Source organism: Carcharodon carcharias, chromosome 4, assembly GCF_017639515.1.
Source record: "Carcharodon carcharias isolate sCarCar2 chromosome 4, sCarCar2.pri, whole genome shotgun sequence".
NCBI classification, from domain to species: Eukaryota; Metazoa; Chordata; class Chondrichthyes; order Lamniformes; family Lamnidae; genus Carcharodon; species Carcharodon carcharias.
Window position 1 is genome coordinate 110,169,576 of NC_054470.1, and position 23,617 is coordinate 110,193,192.

At 40.5% G+C, this 23,617-nt stretch overlaps 1 protein-coding gene across 1 annotated transcript in view; it reads right to left on the bottom strand.

Moving 5' to 3' along the window:
- ecpas (Ecm29 proteasome adaptor and scaffold) overlaps positions 1 to 23,617 on the bottom strand; it is a 108,562-nt gene that overhangs the window by 51,153 nt on the left and 33,792 nt on the right. Inside the window, exons 8-20 of the mRNA XM_041185984.1 lie at positions 23,280 to 23,361; positions 20,708 to 20,827; positions 19,081 to 19,166; positions 17,410 to 17,488; positions 16,419 to 16,468; positions 14,816 to 14,882; positions 14,605 to 14,727; positions 13,746 to 13,849; positions 12,962 to 13,088; positions 12,119 to 12,199; positions 6,993 to 7,212; positions 4,813 to 4,904; positions 3,826 to 3,957 (exon numbers count right to left, since the gene is read on the bottom strand). Coding sequence (XP_041041918.1) covers positions 3,826 to 3,957; positions 4,813 to 4,904; positions 6,993 to 7,212; positions 12,119 to 12,199; positions 12,962 to 13,088; positions 13,746 to 13,849; positions 14,605 to 14,727; positions 14,816 to 14,882; positions 16,419 to 16,468; positions 17,410 to 17,488; positions 19,081 to 19,166; positions 20,708 to 20,827; positions 23,280 to 23,361 — 1,363 coding nt within the window. The remainder of the gene's footprint in view (positions 1 to 3,825; positions 3,958 to 4,812; positions 4,905 to 6,992; positions 7,213 to 12,118; positions 12,200 to 12,961; positions 13,089 to 13,745; positions 13,850 to 14,604; positions 14,728 to 14,815; positions 14,883 to 16,418; positions 16,469 to 17,409; positions 17,489 to 19,080; positions 19,167 to 20,707; positions 20,828 to 23,279; positions 23,362 to 23,617) is intronic.

The window sequence follows — 23,617 nt, forward strand, 5'->3', positions numbered from 1 at the left end:
CCCCATCAATTCGCTTAAATAGCCACTCACACCAACAGAGCATGGTTGCAATGATGCAGTACAGCAACACGCAAAGACTTCTATGGGTAGTACCCCCAAACCTGTGACCTCCGTCACCTAGAAGCTAGGACAGCAGGTGCATGGGAACACTACCACCTCCAAGTCACATGACATACCGATATGGTTATTTTCAGCTTTTCCTTCACGGTCACTGGGCCAAAATCATGGGACTCCTTGGCCTCCCTACCTAACAGATGGAGCTCCTTTGCCACATGGACTGCAATGGTTCAAGGTAGCCCCACCATTGCCACCCTCTCAACTGGGTATGTGCAATAAATGCTGGACTTGTCAACAACATAAACATCCCAAAGGATTACTATAAGGAAATGCATTATTTCATGAACTGAAAAAATGAAGTGACTTAAGGTCACTGTCAAGATAGTTCTGTAATTGGTCTCCAGGAGACAACAAGGGTATAATACACTTGGATAAAAACAAAAAAACCGCAGATGCTGGAAGCCCAAAACAAAAACAGAATTACCTGGAAAAACTCAGCAGGTCTGGCAGCATCGGCGGAGAAGAAAAGAGTTGACGTTTCGAGTCCTCATGACCCTTCAACAGAACTGATTTTTCTTTACAATGAGAGGGGCGAAATATAAGCTGGTCTAAGGTGGGGGGCGGGGGGGTGTGTGTGGAGGGAGAAGCGGAAGGGGGGTGTGGTTGTAGGGACAAGCAAGCAGTGATAGGAGCAGATCATCAAAAGATGTCACAGACAAAGGAACAAAAGAACACAGAGGTGTTGAAGTTGGTGATATTATCTAAACGAATGTGCTAATTAAGAATGGATGGTAGGGCACTCAAGCTATAGCTCTAGTGGGGGTGGGGGGGCATACAAGATTTAAAAATAATGGAAATAGGTGGGAAAAGAAAAATCCATATAAATTATTGGAAAAAAAGAAGGGGGAAGAAACAGAAACGGGGTGGGGATGGAGGAGGGAGCTCAAGACCTAAAGTCGTTGAATTCAATATTCAGTCCGGAAGGCTGTAAAGTGCCTAGTCGGAAGATGAAGCTCCCTCCTCCATCTCCACCCCCTTTCTGTTTCTTCCTCCTTCCTTTTGTTTTTTCCAATAATTTATATAGATTTTTCTTTTCCCACCTATTTCCATTATTTTTAAATCTTTTATGCCCCCCCACCCCCACTAGAGCTATACCTTGAGTGCCCTACCATCCATTCTTAATTAGCACATTCATTTAGATAATATCACCAACTTCAACACGTGTGTTCTTTTGTTCCTTTGTGACATCTTTTGAACCAATATCCATTACAAGCCTACCGACTCCCACAGCTACCTCGACTACAGCTCCTCACACCCCGCTTCCTGTAAGGACTCCATCCGATTCTCTCAGTTCCTTCGCCTCCGTTCCCATGATGCTACCTTCAAAAACAGTCCCTCTGACATGTCCTCCTTCTTCCTTAACCGAGGTTTTCCACCCACGGTCGTTGACAGGGCCCTCAACCGTGTCCGGCCCATCTCCTGCGCATCCGCCCTCATGCCTTCTCCTCCCTCCCAGAAACATGATAGGGTCCCCCTTGTCCTCACTTATTACCCCACCAGCCTTCGCATTCAAAGGATCATCCTCCGCCATTTCTGCCAACTCCAGCATGATGCCACCACCAAATACATCTGCCCTTCACCCCCCCACCCCGGCGGCATTCCGTAGGGATCGTTCCCTCCAGGACACCCTGGTCCACTCCTCCATCACCCCCTACTCCTCAACCCCCACCTATGGCACCTCCCCATGCCCACGCAAAAGATGTAACACCTGCCCCTTCACTTCCTCTCTCCTCACCGTCCAAGGGCCCAAACACTCCTTTCAAGCGAAGCAGCATTTCACTTGCATTTCCTCCAACTTAGTCTACTGCATTCGTTGCTCCCAATGCGGTCTCCTCTACATTGGAGAGACCAAACGTAAACTGGGTGACCACTTTGCAGAACACCTGCGGTCTGTCTGCAAGAATGACCCAAACCTCCCTGTCGCTTCCCATTTTAACACTCCACCCTGCTCCCTTGCCCACATGTCTGTCCTTGGCCTGCTGCATTGTTCCAGTGAAGCCCAACGCAAACTGGAGGAACAGCACCTCATCTTCCGACTAGGCACTTTACAGCCTTCCGGACTGAATACTGTATTCAACAACTTTAGGTCTTGAGCTCCCTCCTCCATCCCCACCCCGTTTCTGTTTCTTCCCCCTTCTTTTTTTTTTCCAATAATTTATATAGATTTTTCTTTTCCCAACTATTTCCATTATTTTTAAATCTTTTATGCCCCCCCACCCCCACTAGAGCTATACCTTGAGTGCCCTACCATCCATTCTTAATTAGCACATTCGTTTAGATAATATCACCAACTTCAACACCTCTGTGTTCTTTTGTTCCTTTGTCTGTGACATCTTTTGATGATCTGCTCCTATCACTGCTTGCTTGTCCCTACAACCACACCACCCCCCTCCACTTCTCTCTCTCTCTCTCCACCCACCCCCCCACCCCCCAACACCTTAAACCAGCTTATATTTCACCCCTCTCATTGTAAAGAAAAATCAGTTCTGTTGAAGGGTCATGAGGACTCGAAACATCAACTCTTTTCTTCTCCACCGATGCTGCCAGACCTGCTGAGTTTTTCCAGGTAATTCTGTTTTTGTTTTATAATCCACTTGGATTCGTCTACTGTTCCTCTTAGGTGGGGAGTGTAGCCTGAGGAAACATTTTTTCAATTCATTCATGGGATGTAGACATCGCAAGCTAGGCCAGCAGTTATTGCCCATCCCTAAATGCCCTTGAGAAAGTGGTGATGAACTGCCTTCTTCAACCGCTGCAGTCCATATGGTGTAAGTACACCCACAGTGCTGTTAGGTAGGGAGTTTCAGGATTTTGACCCAATGACAGTGAAAGAACAACGATAGATTTCCAAGTCAAGATGGTGAGTGGCTTGGAGGGGAACTTCTAGAGGGTGGTGTTCCCATGTGTCTGCTGTCCTTGTCCTTCTAGGTGGTAAAAGTTGCAGGTTTGGAAGGTGTTGTCAAAGGAGTCTTGGTGAGTTCGTTCAGTGCATCCTGTAGATGGTACACATTGTTGCTACTGTGCATCGGCGGTGGAAGGAGTGCCAATCAAGTGAGCTGCTTTGTCCTGGATGGCATCAAGCTTGAGTGTCATTGGAGTTGCAGTCTCAATATTGTCTTATATTGGTAAGGAGATCAAAGGTTACGGGGAGAAGGCGGGAGAATGGGGTTGAGAAACTTATCAGCCATGACTGAATGGCGGAGCAGACTCGATGGGCCGAATGGCCTAATTTCTGCTCCTATGTCTTATGGTCACTCATCCAGGCAAGTGGAAAGTATTCCATCACACTCTTGACTTCTGCGTTGTAGATGGTGGGCAGGTTTTACGGAGTCCGGAGGTGAGTTACTTGCCGCAGGATTCCTAGCCTCTGACCTGCTCTTGTCGCCACAGTGTTCGTATGGCTAATCAAGTTCAGTTTCTGGTCAATGGTAAACCTCTAGGCTGTTGATAGTGGGGGATTCAGTGATGGTAGTGCCATTGAATGTCAAGGGGCGATGGTTAGATTTTTTATTGGAGATGATCATTGTCTGGCACTTGTACAGCGCGAATGTTACTTGCCACTTGTCAGCCCAAACCTGGATATTGTCCAGGTTTTGCTGGATTTGGACATGGACTCTTTGAAGAAGGAAAGTAAATATAGTAGTACTAGGTTAACTGGCAACATTCAGCAACAGTAATGACACGTAACTAATTAAAATAAGTACTTACACTGTCTTTAGTGCTCTTAATGAGATTCTGAACAGCCAAGTGCAGGTCATTCCCAGACATAGTAGACAGCACCACTGCATAAAGCTCTGCTGCCAGCTCACGGATCTCATCTTTATTTGTGCTCATAAGGCCCTTTTGAAAGTTGGGGGGAAGATAGGAGAAACAATTAGCGATCATATTTCTTGTTTCAAGAAAAGTTTATTCTAGAATTTTTTTCCAGAAGGCAAACTTTAAAGACAATTTTTTAAAAGTCCAAAATCAATTCAATGCTCCAGATAGTCAGGAAACAACTCTGGCAAAATATAATCAACTTAATTTCTAGATTAAAGTTGCCACTGGGGAAAATAATCAAATTTTGTTTCCTCCCAAATTCAGTGATATTTGACGCTCAAGTGTTTCTAGATTAACAGTAGGTTAAATTTTGTATTTGCCAAATGAACAGAGCAGACTAACTTTTTTGTGTGCATTTTTTTAACCATCTTCTGGAAACGCCTCCAATTGTGAATCATTTCTATGTGGGGAAATGCAGGAACCAATTTTTGAGCAGCAACATCCCTCAAACAGCCATGACATGACTGACCAACTAATCTGCTTTTGATTAGCTAAGGGAGAAATACTGGCCAGAACTCAATGGTTTTCCTTTAACAGTTGCATGGTGCCTTTGACATCTACCTGAATTGGGGCAGTTGGTCCTCAATTTAATGTCTCAGCCAAAAGGTGGCAATCTGCAACAGTGCAACAATTGTTTGGTCCAAAAATAGAGCATCAGCTCAGGCTATGCACTCAAATCCTGGAACAAGCTTGAAATCTTAAATCAGAAGCAAGAGTGCTACCAACTGAGCCAAGCTGGCTCAATGTATTTTTGTTCATAAAAATGTCGAAAATATATAAGCTCGATAGTTATAATGCTTGAAAAGTAGTATTCAGTATTTCCATTCTATTTTCCTCCACAAACAAATTTACTATTTAAGCAGATTATGAGCATACCTTAATCCAATCTATTTTGTCGGCGAACTGAGCAGCCAATTTCTGTGGATAGACCGAGACTACTTCCAATAGACAGTACATCACAGGCAACCCTAACATTTCCAGAGAGGAATACAGAAAGGAGGAGGAACAGAATCAAAACAGGAAAAGTAATTAAGGAATGCTTGATCACCAGGCATAATAGTTCATCTCACAGTTACCAAAATTAATCCCAAACAAAAGTCATCACTTCCTAGCCCATTATTGCTGGATTAGTTCTGCTATTTGTAACATGAAAACATTATTGTGCAGTCACCCAACCAGCGCCTTTTGTCAGAAATCAAAACTATAGTTTGCCTTAGTTACAATCAACATAACGTGTTAAGGATTTCTATGGCATTGTCTTCCAGTTTACAAACTCAGGTGAATGTGTAGCTTTGAACACAAAAATGGCACAATTCTGTCTATGCTTCAAAACAATGATCAAGATCAAAATTAACTGTAGACATATTTTGTAATAAAAGTTTGCACTTTGAGCTTTAGGAATTTCAAGGTTAACCCCAATACCGACTCACCTTCAAGAAAATGAATTCCGAAACTAAATTCTATAAAATCCAGAAGTATATTGACAAACTGCACTGGTGGTGAGACATAACTTTCCTTGTTTAATGTGAGGGACAAATCATCTCTGTACTAATGCACAGCAATGGGGAGCATCCAACTTCAATCATTCGTATTGTGTAGAAAGAGCTAAACAAGGCTTTCCACTGGAGTCAAAGCATTGAGGATGTAGCCAATGATACAAGTCACATCCTTTCAGCTTTATGTTTTATGAAGTCACTTCTAACTGTTTACTTCAAAAAAATTCTGTTGTTTTGATAAATCCCAAACTTGTTAATCCTGAGCATTTTATTTATGGCTCAAAAACACATTTCACCCAAGTTGCTGATCAGGAAATCAGGAAGTTCATCCATGAGGCACATGCACCTTCCAAAACACTTGAACTTGGCCCTGAAACCAGTTAAGATCCCCCACATAGTAATCAGGAAATTAATCAAAATGTATAGCATCTCATGTCTACAAACCCAACTCCTACAACTCCAACAGGTTACTAGTTTCTCAATCTACTGCCTGCTTCCACCAGCAGGCACCTCAATCTCCTGGATCACTCATTCCATCTATAAAAGCTACACAATGGGGGACCTGATATTAATGCACCAATAATCAATTATGTGGTACAAACTCAACACCTGGTTACCTGAAGTGGTCTTGGAATTTTCATCAAATTATCTATCCCTGTTACATGTTATGAAGTGAAATTTTGGAATGCATTCTCAATTTTCATTTTCCAATCATGAATTGTACACGTCTGAACAAGGCCACGTAATAAGCTGTGGAGTGAAGCCACCAATGCTTCAGTAGGAATGTTAATAAGATTCTGCTGTTACAATCCATACACAATATATTGTATAGAACCTTAAGCACAGGAACAGATCATCCAGCCCAAGTGGTCTATGCTGGTGTTTATACTCCCCAAAACGTCTCCTCTGACTCTAATTACCTCCTTCTGCCCTGTCTCCATATCCCTCAATTCTTGTACTGAAACCTTTAATCTATAAGGGTTCCTAGCTAGTTTCATGGCCATTGCCTGTATTTGTGACTACAACAAGATGATGCACAACCATTTATTTACCTGTTCTTTGTTAAATCATCTGGTGGTTTAATAAAAATACATTCAGCCTGCTGCCTAAGACAGAAATAATCACTTGGCAACACATGGTATACTTCAGTTAGTCAACATGAATTAAAACATGCACTTTGTTTAGTTTGTATATGAGGACACATAACAAGCTGTACCCATTGCCAACAGTAAGGATGACACATGTCAATGACAAATGGGATTCTGGTAGATGCTAATGGCCAATGTTCCCTCTAAGGTATGAACATGCACAGATGCAAGGCAACCAGGAAGGTATCATGCGTGCCAATCATAAGTTGCCCCGTTTGTCCCGCATGTGAATGGTTGTGCAAAATAATTTAAACAATGCCTTGAAGTGAACAGGCTGTGCACAACAACAAAAAGAGCAAACAATGCTAATTCCCAAGCCAGTGACCTCCCATATGCTGGTCTACGCTTCAAAAATCAGCATGAAGTTTATAATTTGATAGTTATGTTCCATTTGAACTTTGAATGATCTTACCTCTTATGGCTGTTAGTAACCGCTCGAGAAGATCAATATACATTTGCACTGGATTAATTTCTCCATTCTTTGAGGATGATGGTGAAACGAGTGTGTCAGGAACCAAACTTCTGACATAACGACCAATGGCTGGAGCTTGGTCCTGCATGTCAACGAAACTCTGAGAGATGGGTACCACACCTGCGCTGTGCGCCAGACACATTCGCAGATACAGGATAATCTACAGACACAATCAAATTGTTAATTTATTTTTTTTAAGCCAAAAGAATTATTTGCTTTTTAAAGTTTGCAGGAGGGTTGGGTGAACTGCTTGAAATGCCTCCAAATCGCTGGCTCTGGATTCAATTCACTATAGAACTCTCCGTTGCTGCAGGTAATAAACAGCTTGCTTACTCTGGTGCACAGCTTTTAGGATATCATTAGTTGGTGTTTGCACTATTCCTGTATTGGCAAATATTTCAAAGTTCTGTTCTATTAAGTAGGGAGAAGATCCAGAAGTGAAGCAGCGCACCACATGGTGACCGAAAAATAGCCCATTTAAACAATGTCACAGTATTAACAAGCCTAACCTGTCCAACCTTTCCTCATAAGACAACCTGCCCATGGACTGCTTCAGTTTCTGAGCAGTTGTGAATGGTGTTGAATATTGTGCAATCATCAACGAACATTCCCACTTCTGACCTTACGTTGGGAGGAAGGTCATTGACGAAGCAGCTGAAGATGGTTGGGCTGAGGACACTATCCTGAGCAACTCCTGCAGGGATGTCCTGGAGCTGAGATGACTGACCTCCAACAACCACAACCATCTTCCTTTGTGTTATGTATGACTGCAACCAGCAGAGAGTTTCTCCCGATTCCCACTGATTTCAGTTTTGCTAGGGCTCCTTGATGCCACACTCAGTCAAATGCGGCCTTGACGTCAAGGGCAGTCACTCTCGGCTCACCTTGGGAGTTCAGCTCTTTTGTCCATGTTTGAACCAAGGCCTTAATGAGGTCAGGAACTGAGTGGCCCTGGCAGAACCCAACTGAGTGTCAGTGAGCAAGTTGTTGCTAAGCAAGTGCTGCTTGATAGCACAGTTGATGACCCCTTCCATTAGTTTACTGATGATCGAGAGTACACTGAAGGGGCGGTAAATGGCTGGATTGGATTTGTCCTGCTTTTTGCTTAGGGACATACCTGGGAAATTTTCCACATAGCCAGGTAGATGCCAGTGTTGCAGCTGTACTGAAACAGCTTGGCTAGTGGCGCAGCAAATTCTGGAGCACAAGCCTTTAGTACTATTGCCGAAATATTGTCAGGGCTATTAGCCTTTGCAGTATCCAATGCCTTCAACTGTTTCTTGACATCATGTGGAGCGAATCAAATTGACTGAAGACTGGCATCTTTGCTGCTGTGGAACTTCGGAGGAAGCTGAGTTGGATCATCCACTCGGCACTTCTGGCTGAAGACTGTAGTAAATGTTTCAGCCTTATCCTTTCCACTGATGTGCTGTGCTCTTCCATCATTGGGGATGGGGATATTTGTAGAGCGAACTCCTGCAGTGAGTTGTCTAATTGTCTACCACCATTCACAAATGGATCTGACAGGACTGCAGAGCTTAGATCTGGTTGTGGGATCACTTAGCTCTTTCACTTGCTGCTTTTGCTATTTGGCATGCAAGGAGTCCTATGTTGTTGCTTCACCAAGTTGACACCTCGTTTTTTTTTTTAAGGTTTGCCTGGTGCTGCTCCTGGCATGCCCTCCTGCACTCTTCATTGAACCAGGGTTGATCCTCTTGCTTGATGGTAACGGTAGAGTGGGGGATATGCCGGGCCAGGAGGTTACAGGTTACGTTTGAGTACAATTCTGCTGCTGATGGCCCACAGCACCTCATGGATGCCCAGTCTTGAGTTGCTAGATCTGTTCAAAATCTATCCTATTTAGCACGGTGGTAGTCCCACACAACATGCTGGAGGGTATCTCTGCATCTGCGGTAGGCAGGTTGGCGAGGATGAGGTAAAGTATGTTTTTCCCTCTTGTTGGTTCCCTCACCACCTGCCATAGACCCAGTCTAGCAGCTATACCACTTAGGACTCGGCCAGCTCGGTCAGTAGTAGTGCTACCGAGTTACTCTTGGTGATGGGCATTGAAGTCCCCCACCCAGAGTACATTCCGTGTCCATGCCACCCTCAGTGCTTCCTCCAAGTGGTGTTCAACATGAGGAGTACTCATTCATCAGCTGAGGGAGGGCAGTACGTGGTAATCAGCAGGAGGTTTCCTTGTCCATGTTTGAACTGATGCCAGGAGGTTTCATGGGGCCCGGGGTCAATGTAGAAGACTCCTAGGACAACTCCCTCCCAACTGTATATCACTGTACCGCCACCTCTGCTGGGTATGTCCTATTCCACTGGCAGGGTTGGTGATGGTGGTGTCTGGGACATTATTTGCAAGATATGATTCCGTGAGGATGACTATGTCAGGCTGTTGCTTGACTAGTCCGTGAGACAGCTCTCCCAATTTTGGCACTAGCCCCCAGATGTTAGTAAGGAGGGCTTTGCACAATTGGCAGGGCTGAGATTGCCGTTGTCATTTCCAGTGCCTGGGTTGATGCCGGGTGGTCTGTCTGGTTTCATTCCTTTTTTTAGACTTTGCAGCAGTTTGATACAACTGAGTGGCTTGCTCGGCCATCTCAGAGAGCACATTGCTGTGGATCTGAAGTCACATGTAGGCCAGACCAGATAAGGACGACAGATTTCCTTCCCTAAAGGACATTAGTGAACCAGATGGGTTTTTATAACAATCGACAATGGTTTCACGGTCATTAGACTTTTAATTCCAGACTTTTTTTTACTGAATTCAAATTCCACCATCTGCCATGGCAGGATTCGGACCCGGGTCCCCAGAGCATTACCCTGGGTCTGGACTATTCGTCTAGTGACAATACCACCACACATCGCCTCCCCTAAGTTTGATGCTGACTTTAACTTTTTCAGTTAACTATGGATGGTGGGCTCTCCCCCTTAGAATTTTTCTTTCTCATTGGAATGTATCTATTTTGTGTATTCTGAAATATCCCTTTAAATGTCTGCCACTGAATCTCTATAGACCAATCCCTTAACCTCATTTGCCAGTTCACTTTAGCCAGCTCCGCTTTCATGCTGTCTTTTCATGCCCTTATTTAAGTTTAAAATACTAGTCTTGGATGCACTCATCTCTCCCTCAAAATGAATGTAAAATTCAATCATATTATGATTGTTAGTACTTACAGGTGCCTTCACTAGGGGGTTATCAATGAATGCCATCTCGTTGCACAACAGCAGGTCTAGTATAGCCTGCTCTTTGGTTGGCTGCAGAGTGTGCATTTCTATGAAACTATCCTGAAAACATTCTTGAACTCATCTACACTACCTTTGCCCATCTGATTTTTCCAGTCTATCTATAGATTAGAATCCCCCATGACTATCACCGTACCTTTCTGACAAGCTCCCATTATCTCTTCTTTTATACTCTGCCCTACCATGTAGTTATAACTAGGGGACCTGTACATCACTCCCACAAGTGACTTCTTTCCTTTATCATTTCTCATCTCAACCCAAACCGCTTCTACAGCCTGGTTTCCTGAACTTAGGTCATCCCTCGCTAATGTGCTAATACCATCATTAATTAACAGAGCCACCCCTCCACCTTTTCCTAACTTCCTATCCTTCCTAAATGTCATGTACCCTTCAATATTCAGGTTCTAATCCAAATCATGCTGTAGCCATGTCTCTGCAATGGCTATCAGGATATACTTATTTCTTTCTATTTGCACTATCAGTTCATCGGTTTTGTTTTGAATGCTATGTGTGTTTAGATACAAAACCTTTAGTTTTGTCCTTTTATTACTTTTGTAGTGTCTAGCCTTATCTGATTTACTCTTCACTCTGATTTAATCAGCGGGTCAGCTGCTCTTTAGTATTTTCCTACTTCCAACTCTGACCTTATTTAGTAAATATAAGCCACCCTTTGAATTGCAATTTATCTTACACTGAAAAAAAATTTAATCCTGAAACTAAAACGTATGAATCATGAAATTACATACTCACAACAGGTGAAGTAGATTTTAAAAGTGCCTGGAGGATATAATGGAAAACCCTGAACACTTTGCAAACCAGATTCGATTCCATACTATCAAACCAAAGTGATGCGAGATTAACTTCTTGCAAGACGTCTCAGTGCTACGTCTCGGAGCCAGGCCAGGACACCACATTTGCACTGCAAGTTTACATTAATTTGATGTAGAAATCTGCACCTCAATCTACCAGCATGATGTAACCTCAAGAGAAGGTTTTCATCATATTTTTGCAAAGTGTTACCGTAAAAAGCTATTGAACAAAGCTGGCTGAAATAAAAAGTTAACTTTGGTAAAAAGTTTTGATCGCTTAGATAAAGGAGAATTCTGCATGAACTTGAGATGGACAGAAAAGAATAGTTAAAGTTTATTTTGGAGAGAAATGCAAATGGAAAAGATTTTTTCAACTTCAAGATTAATATGGTCAAATATTTCCTGAGTCAATCATTTTCAAATAAAGCCAATATCTTCCAAAGTGAAGCACCCTTCTGAAAAACTTCCCTAATTGTGAAAACCACTGTGACATTGGGCACAGTTACACTTGTAATAATTGATTAAATCAATTTTAGGCTTGATGGTACAATTTCTATTTCTTTCCAGATCATGCAAATAGACCTCACTTGAGGTCCCATTATAAATATTAAAATGCTCAGCTTAAACTCTGGCAATAACAGCAGCGCAACTTCCACTGCACAAGTAATGGTGTGAATTAAATGAAGTAAGCCAGCTCATGTATGGATAATGATTCTATTCCACGTTGCACATGTTGTGAAAACCTTACTTGAATGCAACAGAACTTCCATTTGGAAATTCTTAATGATGGTTAACATTCATGTATTCTTCCTATACCAGTTATTACGTCAACTAAACCTTTCTGCACTTGTTAATCAATTTGAATTACTCTCTACTTTATTATTTCCATCTTATATGCCAAGATTAGGGGAAAATACTACAAGTAATCCAAATGTTCCAGCAATCGATTTTCGGTATCAAACTTCTACACCATCTGATCTGCTTCATCTTATTGGTTCTTACCTCATTGTATGTTGCAGGGTTAAATGGCAGGATATATGTTCCTGCGATATATTTTGCCGACGTTTTTATCCTCTGAGAGGCCTGATGAGAAAGAAAATCAAAGTCAGAATGCCCGTTCCCACTGTCAATTGGAGGATGGAATGGGATAGTTGAGCTGTTTTTAAGGGGATGGTGCACAAAACCACCTTGGTCATGTCTTAGACCCTTATTTTGGGTACTAAGGAAATTAAGGGAGAGAGAGATAGTGTGGGAAGGTACAGTTGAGGTAGAAGTTCAGTCATGACCTTAATGAATGGCACAGCAGGCACAAGTGACCAAAAACCTAACCCAAGTCTTATTTCTTATTCTGTCATACCATGACTGAGACAACAGAGAACTCAAGACCAATCCTATTATATAGGTTAACCACATTAAAGACAACTTTAGGTAGTCAGTGTATGGATTACTGTGGAATGGTTTTCTAGTCAACTTTTAAGATGTTTTGCTCCAACAATCAATTAAGTTATTGTTATAAATACTGAATAATCAAACTTTATGAAAAAGGGTGAGATTTAAGTATAAGAAGCCACATGTAAAAAAAAAGCATTTTCAAGGATCCGAATGAACTAGTGAATCTGAATGAAATTTTAGCAGCCACCCACATAGATGTAAACTGTACACTATCTGATTCAGCTTTTTCAATTAATTTGAATTAAGCAACTTTGCACCATGGAGTAGCCTGCATAAATTGTTGGGATGGTAACCTAATACTCACTCTTAACTCTTAATTGTTTACTTGGCCAAGGGGGTAAGTTGAAATCACCAATCACTAGCCTCATAGCAAAACTAAAGAAAATATATTACCTTATCCTGAATGTAATGGACCATTTCAGGAAATGATGGCATGACTGTAGGAGTGCTTTCCTTCTCTGTCGTTTGATTTGGCAGAGCCCTCAGAACATGTCGTGCTTCCCCATATACTTCCTCTCTCCTAATATCAAGCAGAGAGTTAGATGACCAAATATTTGACTCTGGTTAAAAATGATCTTTGCTGTCATTCTGTCATGTTTAGCATCGGTGCTAATTTTACAAACATGCAAGGTGACTATGGCTGACTCATTTGTTCTTACTTGACTAGTTCCCATTATACAGTTTACTTCCCAACAGGGCAGTGAATAGAAGTACATGTGTAAAAATAAAAAGTTCTCTGACATTTATTTCCTCTGTGGATTTAATCAAGCCCATATACAAAACTGTTGCCCGTATCCTAACTCGCACCAAATCTCTCTTTGTGTTCACTGACCTATATTGCTGCTCCTGGTCCAGCAATATATTTATTTTAAAATTTGCATCCTTGCTTTCAAATTCCTCCATGGCCTCCCTCCTCTATATCTCTGTAACTTCCTACAGCTGCACAATCCCCAGGATCTTAGTGTTCCTCCAATTCTATTTTCTTGGGCATTTCTGATTCTCATTGCTCCACTGTTGGCTGCTGTGCCTTCAGTTGTCTAGGCCCTAAGCTCCAAAATAAACCTTTCCACCCCTCTTTCCTCCTTGAAACCTACCTCTTTGACCAAGTGCCCTGTCCTAAAATGCAAGTATGTTGCACTGTATTGTTTCACATTAGCCCACTATAAAAAAAACTTACGGGTCTCCTGCAGCAAGTAACAGCATGTATCTGGATGGTATATGGTCTGAGGCGAACACTTTGCTGGCAAATTTCACAGCAACCTGCCGGACCTGCACTTCAGGCTGCAAAAATAGCAAGAAAATATAATTCAGAGATTCTGTATGTAAGGTTAAAGTGAATACATTATTCCCACCACCACCCCCCCCAACCCCCAACATCTAATTTTAGATCAGCCATTTGACATTGACTTTACAATTTGGTTTCAGAAATGCCCAGTGCACTACCTTCAGTATAGCTGTTAATATTCAGGTTTCTACAACACTACATTATGTTTGCAGAAAAACATAACAGCAAACAGTAAAACAATGAAATGTTGAGGTTTGCTCCTGCACAATAAACCATTGCTACAAACATTAATTGTAGTTTTATGTATTATTTTTCAAGTAGGAAGGGAAGAATCATAAATGCTAGTCCTTTCCTAATTAGAGTTTCAAATTAATATCAACATTTGTGAATAAAGGACAACATAATTTGACAGTAAATGAATAGCACAATTAATGGGTGTCTGTAATTGCAATCACAGAATACCATAATACGTTAAGTTAGTGCAACTGATACTGCAGCTAACATTTAAAATTATTTAATTCTTGCCACATATCCCTCAATGAAAAATATAGCCTTTTTCACATCAATATACTCTGTTCTATCAAGATTTATCCTTATGTGGCTTGGTATCCAATATACTTTGATAACTCTTGCAAAGTGCCTTAGGGCATTTTATTATGTTAAAGGCGCTATATAAAAAGCTTGTTTAAAATGGTTATGGCATGAAGAGCATTCTTTTTATCAGTCTAATTGGTTATAAGTTTGGACATACCTTCTCCAGATATGCAGCAACCAAAGCTTCCATGAGTGTAAGAGAAGCTCCTTGCAATGAACAATAAGCTCCTACCATCATAGCTAACGCTTCCTGAATGGAAAGCCTAATGTCAGGGCCTTCCTATTAATAAAACAGATAAAAATCCCTGGTAAAAAACGCAACCAGACATTATAATGTAAAAGGAAAATTTCAGAGAATTTCCACATACCTTGCACATTGCTTCAAAAAACTGTTGCACAAGTGCTAAATCTTTCGTGAAAAGTTGTGGTAAACGGCTAAATGCATAGGGTAGAAAAACACATTTCACTGATAATATATTGGTTACATAATATGTACAGATGTCCAAAGTCTTCCATGTTTATGGTGTTGGAAGGTTTGAATGGTTAATAAATGAAGGTTCATTACTAATTCTGATTGGGGGCAATCCTTCAGATGGTGCAAGAGATATCCACAATGATTTTGTTTATTTACACTGCTTGCATTAACTCTTTCTTGCCTTAAGCCTCCCCTGTCTCACATGCCTTCCCCATCCTCAGTATGGCGCAGATAAGAACATAAGAAATAGGAACAGGAGTAAGCATATGGCTCCTCTAGCCTGTTCCGCCATTCAATAAGATCATGACTAGATAGAGCCAATTACACAGATAAGTGTCTCCAGTGTCCCAAGTTTGACCATGGCTGCTGCTAACAGCACAAGCTAGAGAAATTGTTCTGTGCCAACGCCAGGTATGTCATATTTCCAACAGCCTAGTCTCTGCTCCAGCAAATCTGGCTCAGCAAGTGATGGTTAATTGTGCATTGAGGCTTCTGCATACAAAACAAAGAACAGTGAAGGATCTAAAATTATTGCTCCTTAAAATAATTCATATGTGGGAAATACAAAGTATTCCTGCTACAGGTTAGAAAATATATTCTCTACTGACTCAGGCAGGCAAGGGGAAGATATGTATTTTTTTAGCAATTAAGATTTCCAACTCCAATTTACTATTCCACTGCCCCGTGGATGACAAGGCTTTTTGGCAATTTAGTGCATCTCAATTTACTTTCAATTTTATTCAACTATGCAGTTTAATTGTTAAATTCACTATGAACACGCACAGTTGTATTTTTCACAATGTTGTAACTTGCAGGAGGGTACTGTTCAGCCCAATGTGCTTCTTTGAAAGAATTATCCAATTAGTCCCACTCCTCTTGTACATTCTGCATAGCTCTGCAAATATTTTTCTTCAAGTATTTGCTCAATTCCCTTTTGAAAGTCACAAATGGATCTGCTTCTGCTCCATTCCCTTAGACCTGCAAATGTTTTCCTTTCAAGTATTTGTCCAATTCCCTTTTGAATCTGCTTCCACCACCCTTTCAGGCAGTGCAGTCCAGATCATTAAGCATTGTGCAAAAAAAAAGTCTCATCTCCCATCTGGCTCTTTTGCCAATTACCTTGAATTTGTGTCCTCTGGTTACCAACTCTCCTACCAATGGAAACAATTTCTATCAAAACCTTTAATCAATTTTGTCTTATAAAATATTGGTTGCTTAGAATGTTCTATGAAATGGAGTATGAAAAGGGCTCACTTATTAAGAACAGCGTTAAGCACGATATTTTGTATTTGGAGATAGCACACATTGCTGGAGACATGCATGCCCACAAAGTCAAAGACCCATTTTGAAAATAAGCCCAGAATATAATAAACATTACTGAACTATGAGTCCAAAAATATATACCATATCATGAAACACTTATCATGATGCTGTGCATCTTTTTACATCAGCACTTTACAAAATTTAAAAACTCAAATAAAATTAGAAATATTCACCTGGATAATTTCCCAACTGCTGAATATGCCATGGAAAGGGCTTTTGGGTCCTTGGGCAGGATAAAACAAGAACATTTTTTTTAAATGCAATATATTACAGATTCTAGAGGCAAGAAACAGTGAATAAGATGTTGAATAGCTTTGCAGGTCAAATATCAGAACTTGAATAGGATTAAAAAAAAGCAAAATCAACTCGCTTTCATTGCATTAAAGCTAATTATATGTTAAGAAGTACTTCTGCAAACACCCCCAAATTCCAGGTAGTTGAGTACCTCAGCCATATGAAGGCGAAAGGCATCACATACAATTCCAGTTCTGTGCTAGATTAGTGGTACACATGCTATAATTGAGCTCAATTGCCATTATTTAGGGAGACGAAAATCAGCTGCATTTGCTGGTGGCTAGTTAGTGTCTCCTAATGGAATTGCATGGGCACAGGTTGGGTATGGACAAAATTAACTTTGGCAGTGGTGCACATAAAGCTTGTTGACTTTCACTGTCTAAATTCACATCATACAAGAGTAATCATTTGGCTGAGGTAGCAGAGGACAACCATGAAACATCCTCTAGCAACAAATGAGTTTGGGAATGTGGAGAAAGTAGAAAGGTCGAAAAGAATTCTAAATGCCAGGTTTGATCTTTGCTCTGGGGGAATCTGGTTCTTAGCTGTAGGAGTAATACAACTGGCATTGATGCTCTGCCTGAGGTTTCTATTCCCAACTGCTGTAGCATTACATATCGGTGCGGACAAGAACGGACTTGATTGTGATGTTGCCCACAGACCAATAGTTTCCTTACAAAGCCCAGTCTTACGCATGAAGGATGGTTACTTGGGCAAGGTGCCAGAGGACTGTTGGCAATTAGGTAACTCCAGCCCAGTTTAGGTTACAGCACTTTCATAGTGAGCAAAGATGAGAGAATAGGAGGGAGCAAAATACAGGTGCCAAAATAAGTACACAGCTATGGATCAAATAGATTTCATAAGTCTTACCTCTTTATACTCATTGATCAATTTAGTAAGTCCATTTAGAAGCATTGGTCCCAAAGGTTTAATTTTATTATCAGGACAACTGTAAACAATAAGAAAGATTACATTCATCACAGAGAATAATTTTTAAAAATTTTCAACTTAACGTACCTCAAATGTTAAACTGACAAGAAAAGCAGTGAATGGCATTTTTAAAATAACAAAATTAAAAATTCTCCATTACTTCTGTTCAATACATACACCCCTAAGAGTTTAACCTTGCAGCAAATTGACCTTTTTAAGGCTTCATGGAGGCAGCCTTGTGCCTGTTTTGGTGCAACACTGGCTGAGATCTTGAATGCTGACTCAAAAAAACTTCTAACACTGCTGGTTCATATCTATCAACTCTCCCAACTGGAACTGCTGCCACTGTATTGGTATTGAGAACTTTACTTTTTAATTACAAAAGTAAAAGACAATTCAGATAAGGGGAAAATGCAAAACTTCGTTTTATATTTGATTTTAGGACCAAAAGCTGACAACCCCACTAGTTAGGCAAATCTACATTATCACAGCTCCAACTAGATATCTAGGTACTCAAATAAAAACAAACTGTTGCAGAGAGAATAATGCCAAACGTCTATTATTTAAGAGGGTATCAGCAACCTCTAATGGTAGAAAATCAGCACTACATTTGATTTCCATTAAAACCATAGGCAGTATTTATTTTAGACATGTCGTTCGATTCAGATTGTCTTGAAGTACTGTAGATGAATTTGGCATTGTTGCCAAGCCTTGTAGCACGCAATGCTGCACTTTATTTTAAGCTTGGTAACAAGAAAAAAATAATTGTTACTTATGAGCTGAATCACAGCAGGTCAGGCAGCCATTTAAAAGCAACAGTTCAAATCAATACAGCTTAAACATTTTAAAGAGTAATATATATTGAGTATTGCCGGAAAAAAACACATTTTTTCAAAGCTTTTAATATATAATCTGTATATTTAACATATATCTGTGTGATACACACACATATACAGAGATACATACATATTGTATTGTTCCCCCTCACTTCAAGTTATCCTCCTTTGGGCTAACTCATTTGTCCTCCCTGTAGGCTGACTCATATCCCAGCACTCAATAAAGTTGTCCTTGAACCAACTGATTTTTGACATTCATTTCTCCCTTGTTGTGCACATCTCCTCCTCCTCCCACTCCACTCCCATTGGGCCAATGTGCCCTATAATTTTGTTTGGAATGTCTGAGCGACTTGTTCAAGTGTGCAGCCCCCCTAAATATTTTTTGCCCGGCCGTGCACACGCAGGGACTTAAAATGTCCGGCCTGCGTGGAAACTTTCAGGCTGCTGTGCAGCCTGGAGGAAAAGTGCGATGGACTAATGAAGATTGGGGATTAACCACATGGGAAGTCATGGACCTTAACCTGCATCTTAGCACGAAGTAATTTTTATTCCATTGACAGGTCCACTCAGTTTTCTAATTTGTAAAACATTAAACATTGGACCCTTCCGGCACTATCCTTCTGGTTAAGATGCATTTGACACAGGAGATGCTTCGAAGAGGGTATCATGAGCAATCTATGGCTTATTTTCCCTTTATGATTCACGTAAAATATGTATCATATACATGCAAATATCTACATATACACACACATATAAAATCCATATTAGAACTTACACTGAGCATATATGGTGTACAAATTGTAGGGTGAGTCCTCTCAATTTTGCATTTGTATTGGCACCAAACAGCCCATCGTATACCACCTGTGAAAACAAGACTGAATCATCACTATTTTAATAGATCTGTATCCGCGCATAAAAAATTAAATGCTCAGATTATTTATAGGTCAAATTAAACTCCCTGTGATAAAACATTTATTTTGGATTGAACAGTTTGTGAAGTTACAATGTAATTTTAACAGTTTGCACTGCTACCAAGGAACCTTGCAATCCAGCTATGCATTCTGGAATATCACAGGCACACTGCACATTAATGCAGTGAAAAGAATAGGCATCAAGCCTATTAACTTCCCAGTAAAAAGAGTCTACATAATATGCCATACTGCTGGTTTCAAACATTTGAAGATGTTAACTCAAAGGGGTAAGCAGCATGAATAATACTCAGAGAACTTCACTGGTTTTAATTTTTAAATAAGTAATTTTCAAGGGTCTGCCAATGTAACCCTGCTTATGGTCATTCTAGGCAGTATGGAGTCATTATGTCCTACAATGCAAATCAATTCACAGTTAAATCTGCTCAGAACCAACAACACTCTTGGGATTTTTTTTTAGCATTTTATTTTGCAACTACTGTACATGAAGGCACAGTACCACAACAGGCCAATGTACAAGATCTTCTCATGACCGGCATCTGAAGTGCCTCTAAATTCTTGGTCTTAGAAAACGATGTATAAACAGAAGTGTCAGAGTCCATTTGCTGAGTAAGATTCAACAAAGCCTGATCAGCACTGCAGCTTCAGCAGCTGTTCGTCTGGACCTCTGTCTCATCTTTCATCTTTTACGCTTCAGCCTGTGCATACGCTTCTTCCGCCACTCAGCTCTCATGTCAACAGGGGTCTCAAAATAAGGAGAACAAATTAGCTTGTTTCCTCCCTGTACCCATCCCCCACCTCTCCTCACTGATCATCAAATTTTTAAAGGTGAAAAACTAAATCTGCGATTCCTGGTAAACAGGCAACATCAGCAAGAATTCAGAGCTGCAGCAGTCTATTCACCCATTTGCACACTGCACTTAAGAAATAGGAGGCAGGAGGAGGAATAGGCCATATGGCCCATTGAGTCTGCAAATGGAGGATATTTTTGCAAGTTAATATTTATATGTTCCAAGAAAGAGAATGCTCTCAGATGTTTTTTCTCTCCTTCATAGTTCCATATGAGCCATGCTGCTCTGTCAGAGAGGATGGAGTTGTTCTCTGTTCCTTTACTACTGCCAATGTCACTCCCTAGACAGCCATTAGGGGGCACTCAACAGTAATAAACACAAAGCAGTGTCTAAATTTAGGATTAGTGGGGTGGGGTGGGTATCCAACAAAAACTGATTAATTGTATATACTCACTTAATAGGTAATAAAGTCTCACACAAAAGAAAATGTAAACTCTTGGGTGACAATTAATCAGCTTGAAGATAAAACGGCAATTATAAATAATGAATCTGAAGAACTTCATGTTTGGAGTCAATAGTATTGGAGTCCAGCACATGTCCGAGGCCGAACTTAAACATTCACAAAGGACAGTTGTAGTTTGCATGGAAGTCGCCCAGTTTGATGGTAGGAATGAGTGCGTACCTGTATGCTGGCTGGGAATGTCTCTGCAGCCTGTCTGGATCGTAATAAGTGAGGGAGGATTTTCAGTTTAACCCTGGTGCTAACTGGTTCCCGTTTTAGCTCAGGCTTCAGCGCTGCTCCCTGCAAAACATCAGCATGCATTTCTGTTAAGGTAACTAAAGCTGTAAAATCAAACAAGCACCAACAGATTTTGTGAACATGTATGGGAGTGTTAGATCCCTGTAGAGGTTGATAACATCAAAAAAGAAATCTGAACTTCCAGTGAATGATTGAAAGGATCACACGGCAAGATTTCAAGTTTTAAGACTTTTACTGTTACAAACAAACTAAAAGCAACATTGACTAAACACTATTTTAGTAGGCAACTCATACTATAAGCTACAGAAAAAATTCCCCCATTTAACTTATAAATTGACCGAAACCCTTTGCCACGGTTATTCTTTACTCTGTTACTGAAGTAGCCACTTTAATCTGCAGGAACCAGTCCAAAGTGATTCTTATCTCCTTTCTCCTTTCCTAGTCAGATAATTTCTAATCCCCAAACTGGCTTTCAAAGTGAGGCTTACCTTGGAGATTATTCCCTCTTGCCAAAGTTAGGCCATGCTTCCAATCTTCATTTAAACCCTCACAAACTTGGTTTCTTTAATCTGAGCGCTGGCTCCCACCCACATCCTGAATGGTGAACAATAGAGACTTGCTGCCACTACCGGTCTGCTGTCTCTCTCTCTTGGATTCTTGCTGACCCTGTCTGTGAATTTCAATGATATTTTCAGGAAACCCTACAACCCAATCCTACAATGGCTTCCTATAGACCCTTCCCCTCTCAAAGCCCATCTCTACGACACTGCGAACCCAGGGCCATATGTACAGGTAGAAGTGCCAAATTAGCTATCCTCTAGACCCCCAACGCTATTCCATCTTGAAATTAAATAGACAGTTTAAAGTATAACCACTTAAAAAAACTGACATTCCCAATACCTCCTTGGGACTTGGAGGCTAACAGTCTACCTACCATCAGTGCAGCTGCCCTGGTCATTGTTTACAGGTGTGAATATCTTGTACCTTCTCCCCAGTAAAACAACCTGGTCCCCCCTTTAACATTTACAATCAAGACACCCAAGTTTGCTGTGGACAAAATTCAGAACAGGTCACATGATCTGCTTCATTCTTCCATTTTACCTTAAATTAAACAGGACAGTTCCAAACATAACCTTACAAACTTCATATTTGGAACAGCAGAAAAGCAGCTTCCATAAATAATTTTTAATATTTATGCTGACATCAAACAGGGGATTTCTTACCAAATGTTACATATATGTAACTGCACAAAAGGTCTGAGCTAAATTAACTGATCTGAGCTCAGCTGGCAGAAGACAGCAGGTTTCAGAAACATTCTTATCCTCTGCTGTGGCAGGGGATAATGGATACTGGTACATTACTCCCCAGTTACAATTGCCCTCCAGTGATTTGCCAATCTGCATTTGTATTCTCAACTCAAGATACACAGACAAACACAAACATTGTTTGGTCACTCGGCAGTAATCAAAATCAGGAGCCCAGATTGCTTCTGACTTCCAGATAACAACTGTAGAATCCCTTGTCATCCAAGCTGCGATCAGTTAACTTAGCACAGGCCAAACAGGAACTATATACCCTGAGATTTTACATTTGTCCTCTAAGCCAGCAGGAAAGGCACATCGCAATTCTCATACCTTTGCAGCCATTTAGTTTGGAAAACATTTCAACATTTGGGTGAGAAAATTATTCTACAATCACCAGGGTGCAGAGATAGATGAAAACAATACTTTGAAACTTGGGTCGCCACTTTTCCCATCCCATACTTTGCTTACACTTGAAAATGTAAAACATCACAAGCAACAATTATGTCCTATGTACAAGAGGTTCCTAGGAGTGACGACAATTCCTGTTGAGAAACATTAAACCAACAAAAGCAAGCCTCCAGACTTTTATGTCACAAGTGACGTAGGCAGATTAAATGAAATTATGGCTCCATAAATCACTGCCATATCGAATGAGAATGGACATTAAGTAACTGCAAGCTGATTGCCTATCCCACAATTGTACATCGGCATCAGTCAGAGCTTTCAGGAGCGAAAACAGGGAGGAAATAAGAAAATGAATGCTGAACAACGACAGCGCTAATTGGGCAACTTTGGCTAGTGGAATATCTTGAGGACTGATTATGGTCAAAGTGAGCCAGCATAGCTTAATAATCAGTCTCTCCAGCCTATTTATTTGTGCAGCTTATTTTCCATTTTTATCACTTTGATGGGGTGAACAGAACAGTCTGATGTTCACCGGACAGGTTAGTGAATTCACTTCATCAGATTGTTTAACAAAAATGTAATTCACTGAAAAGTGTAAGAAATCAAAATTGCAGTGATGCTTTTCTAGTTTGTATGCTGATCATTTTTCAGGTTTTCACATAAATGGGCTTTGCTGCCTTTAAAATGATTTTTATAAAACTATTGAAGGCTCAGCATCAGAGTTTTCAGCTGTACAGGATGCATGGTATTCAAGAGAGATAAAGCAGCAAACTAAACAAAAGTACCTCCTTCGTTTTCAGTGGTATGTCTCCTAGGTAAATCTTGTAGAGTTTACTAACAATAATAGGATTGTTCCAGTCAATTATACTGTGAAAAAAATTTAAAATAGTTAATATAAGTATTAATTTTTCATATTGCACAACTATTTCTCAGTCATTTCTAACACCACATTAAAAAAATCTTGACAATCCAATCAGATGTCAGCGCAGAATGTTAGACAAGTTAAAATAAAACTATCACTGGGTATATCCATGTGAATTAGTGCAATAATTGCAGTGAACAGGAAAGTATGCTTTGATATTATTGAACATACAATGCCTTCTCTTTTAAAATAATTCTGTTC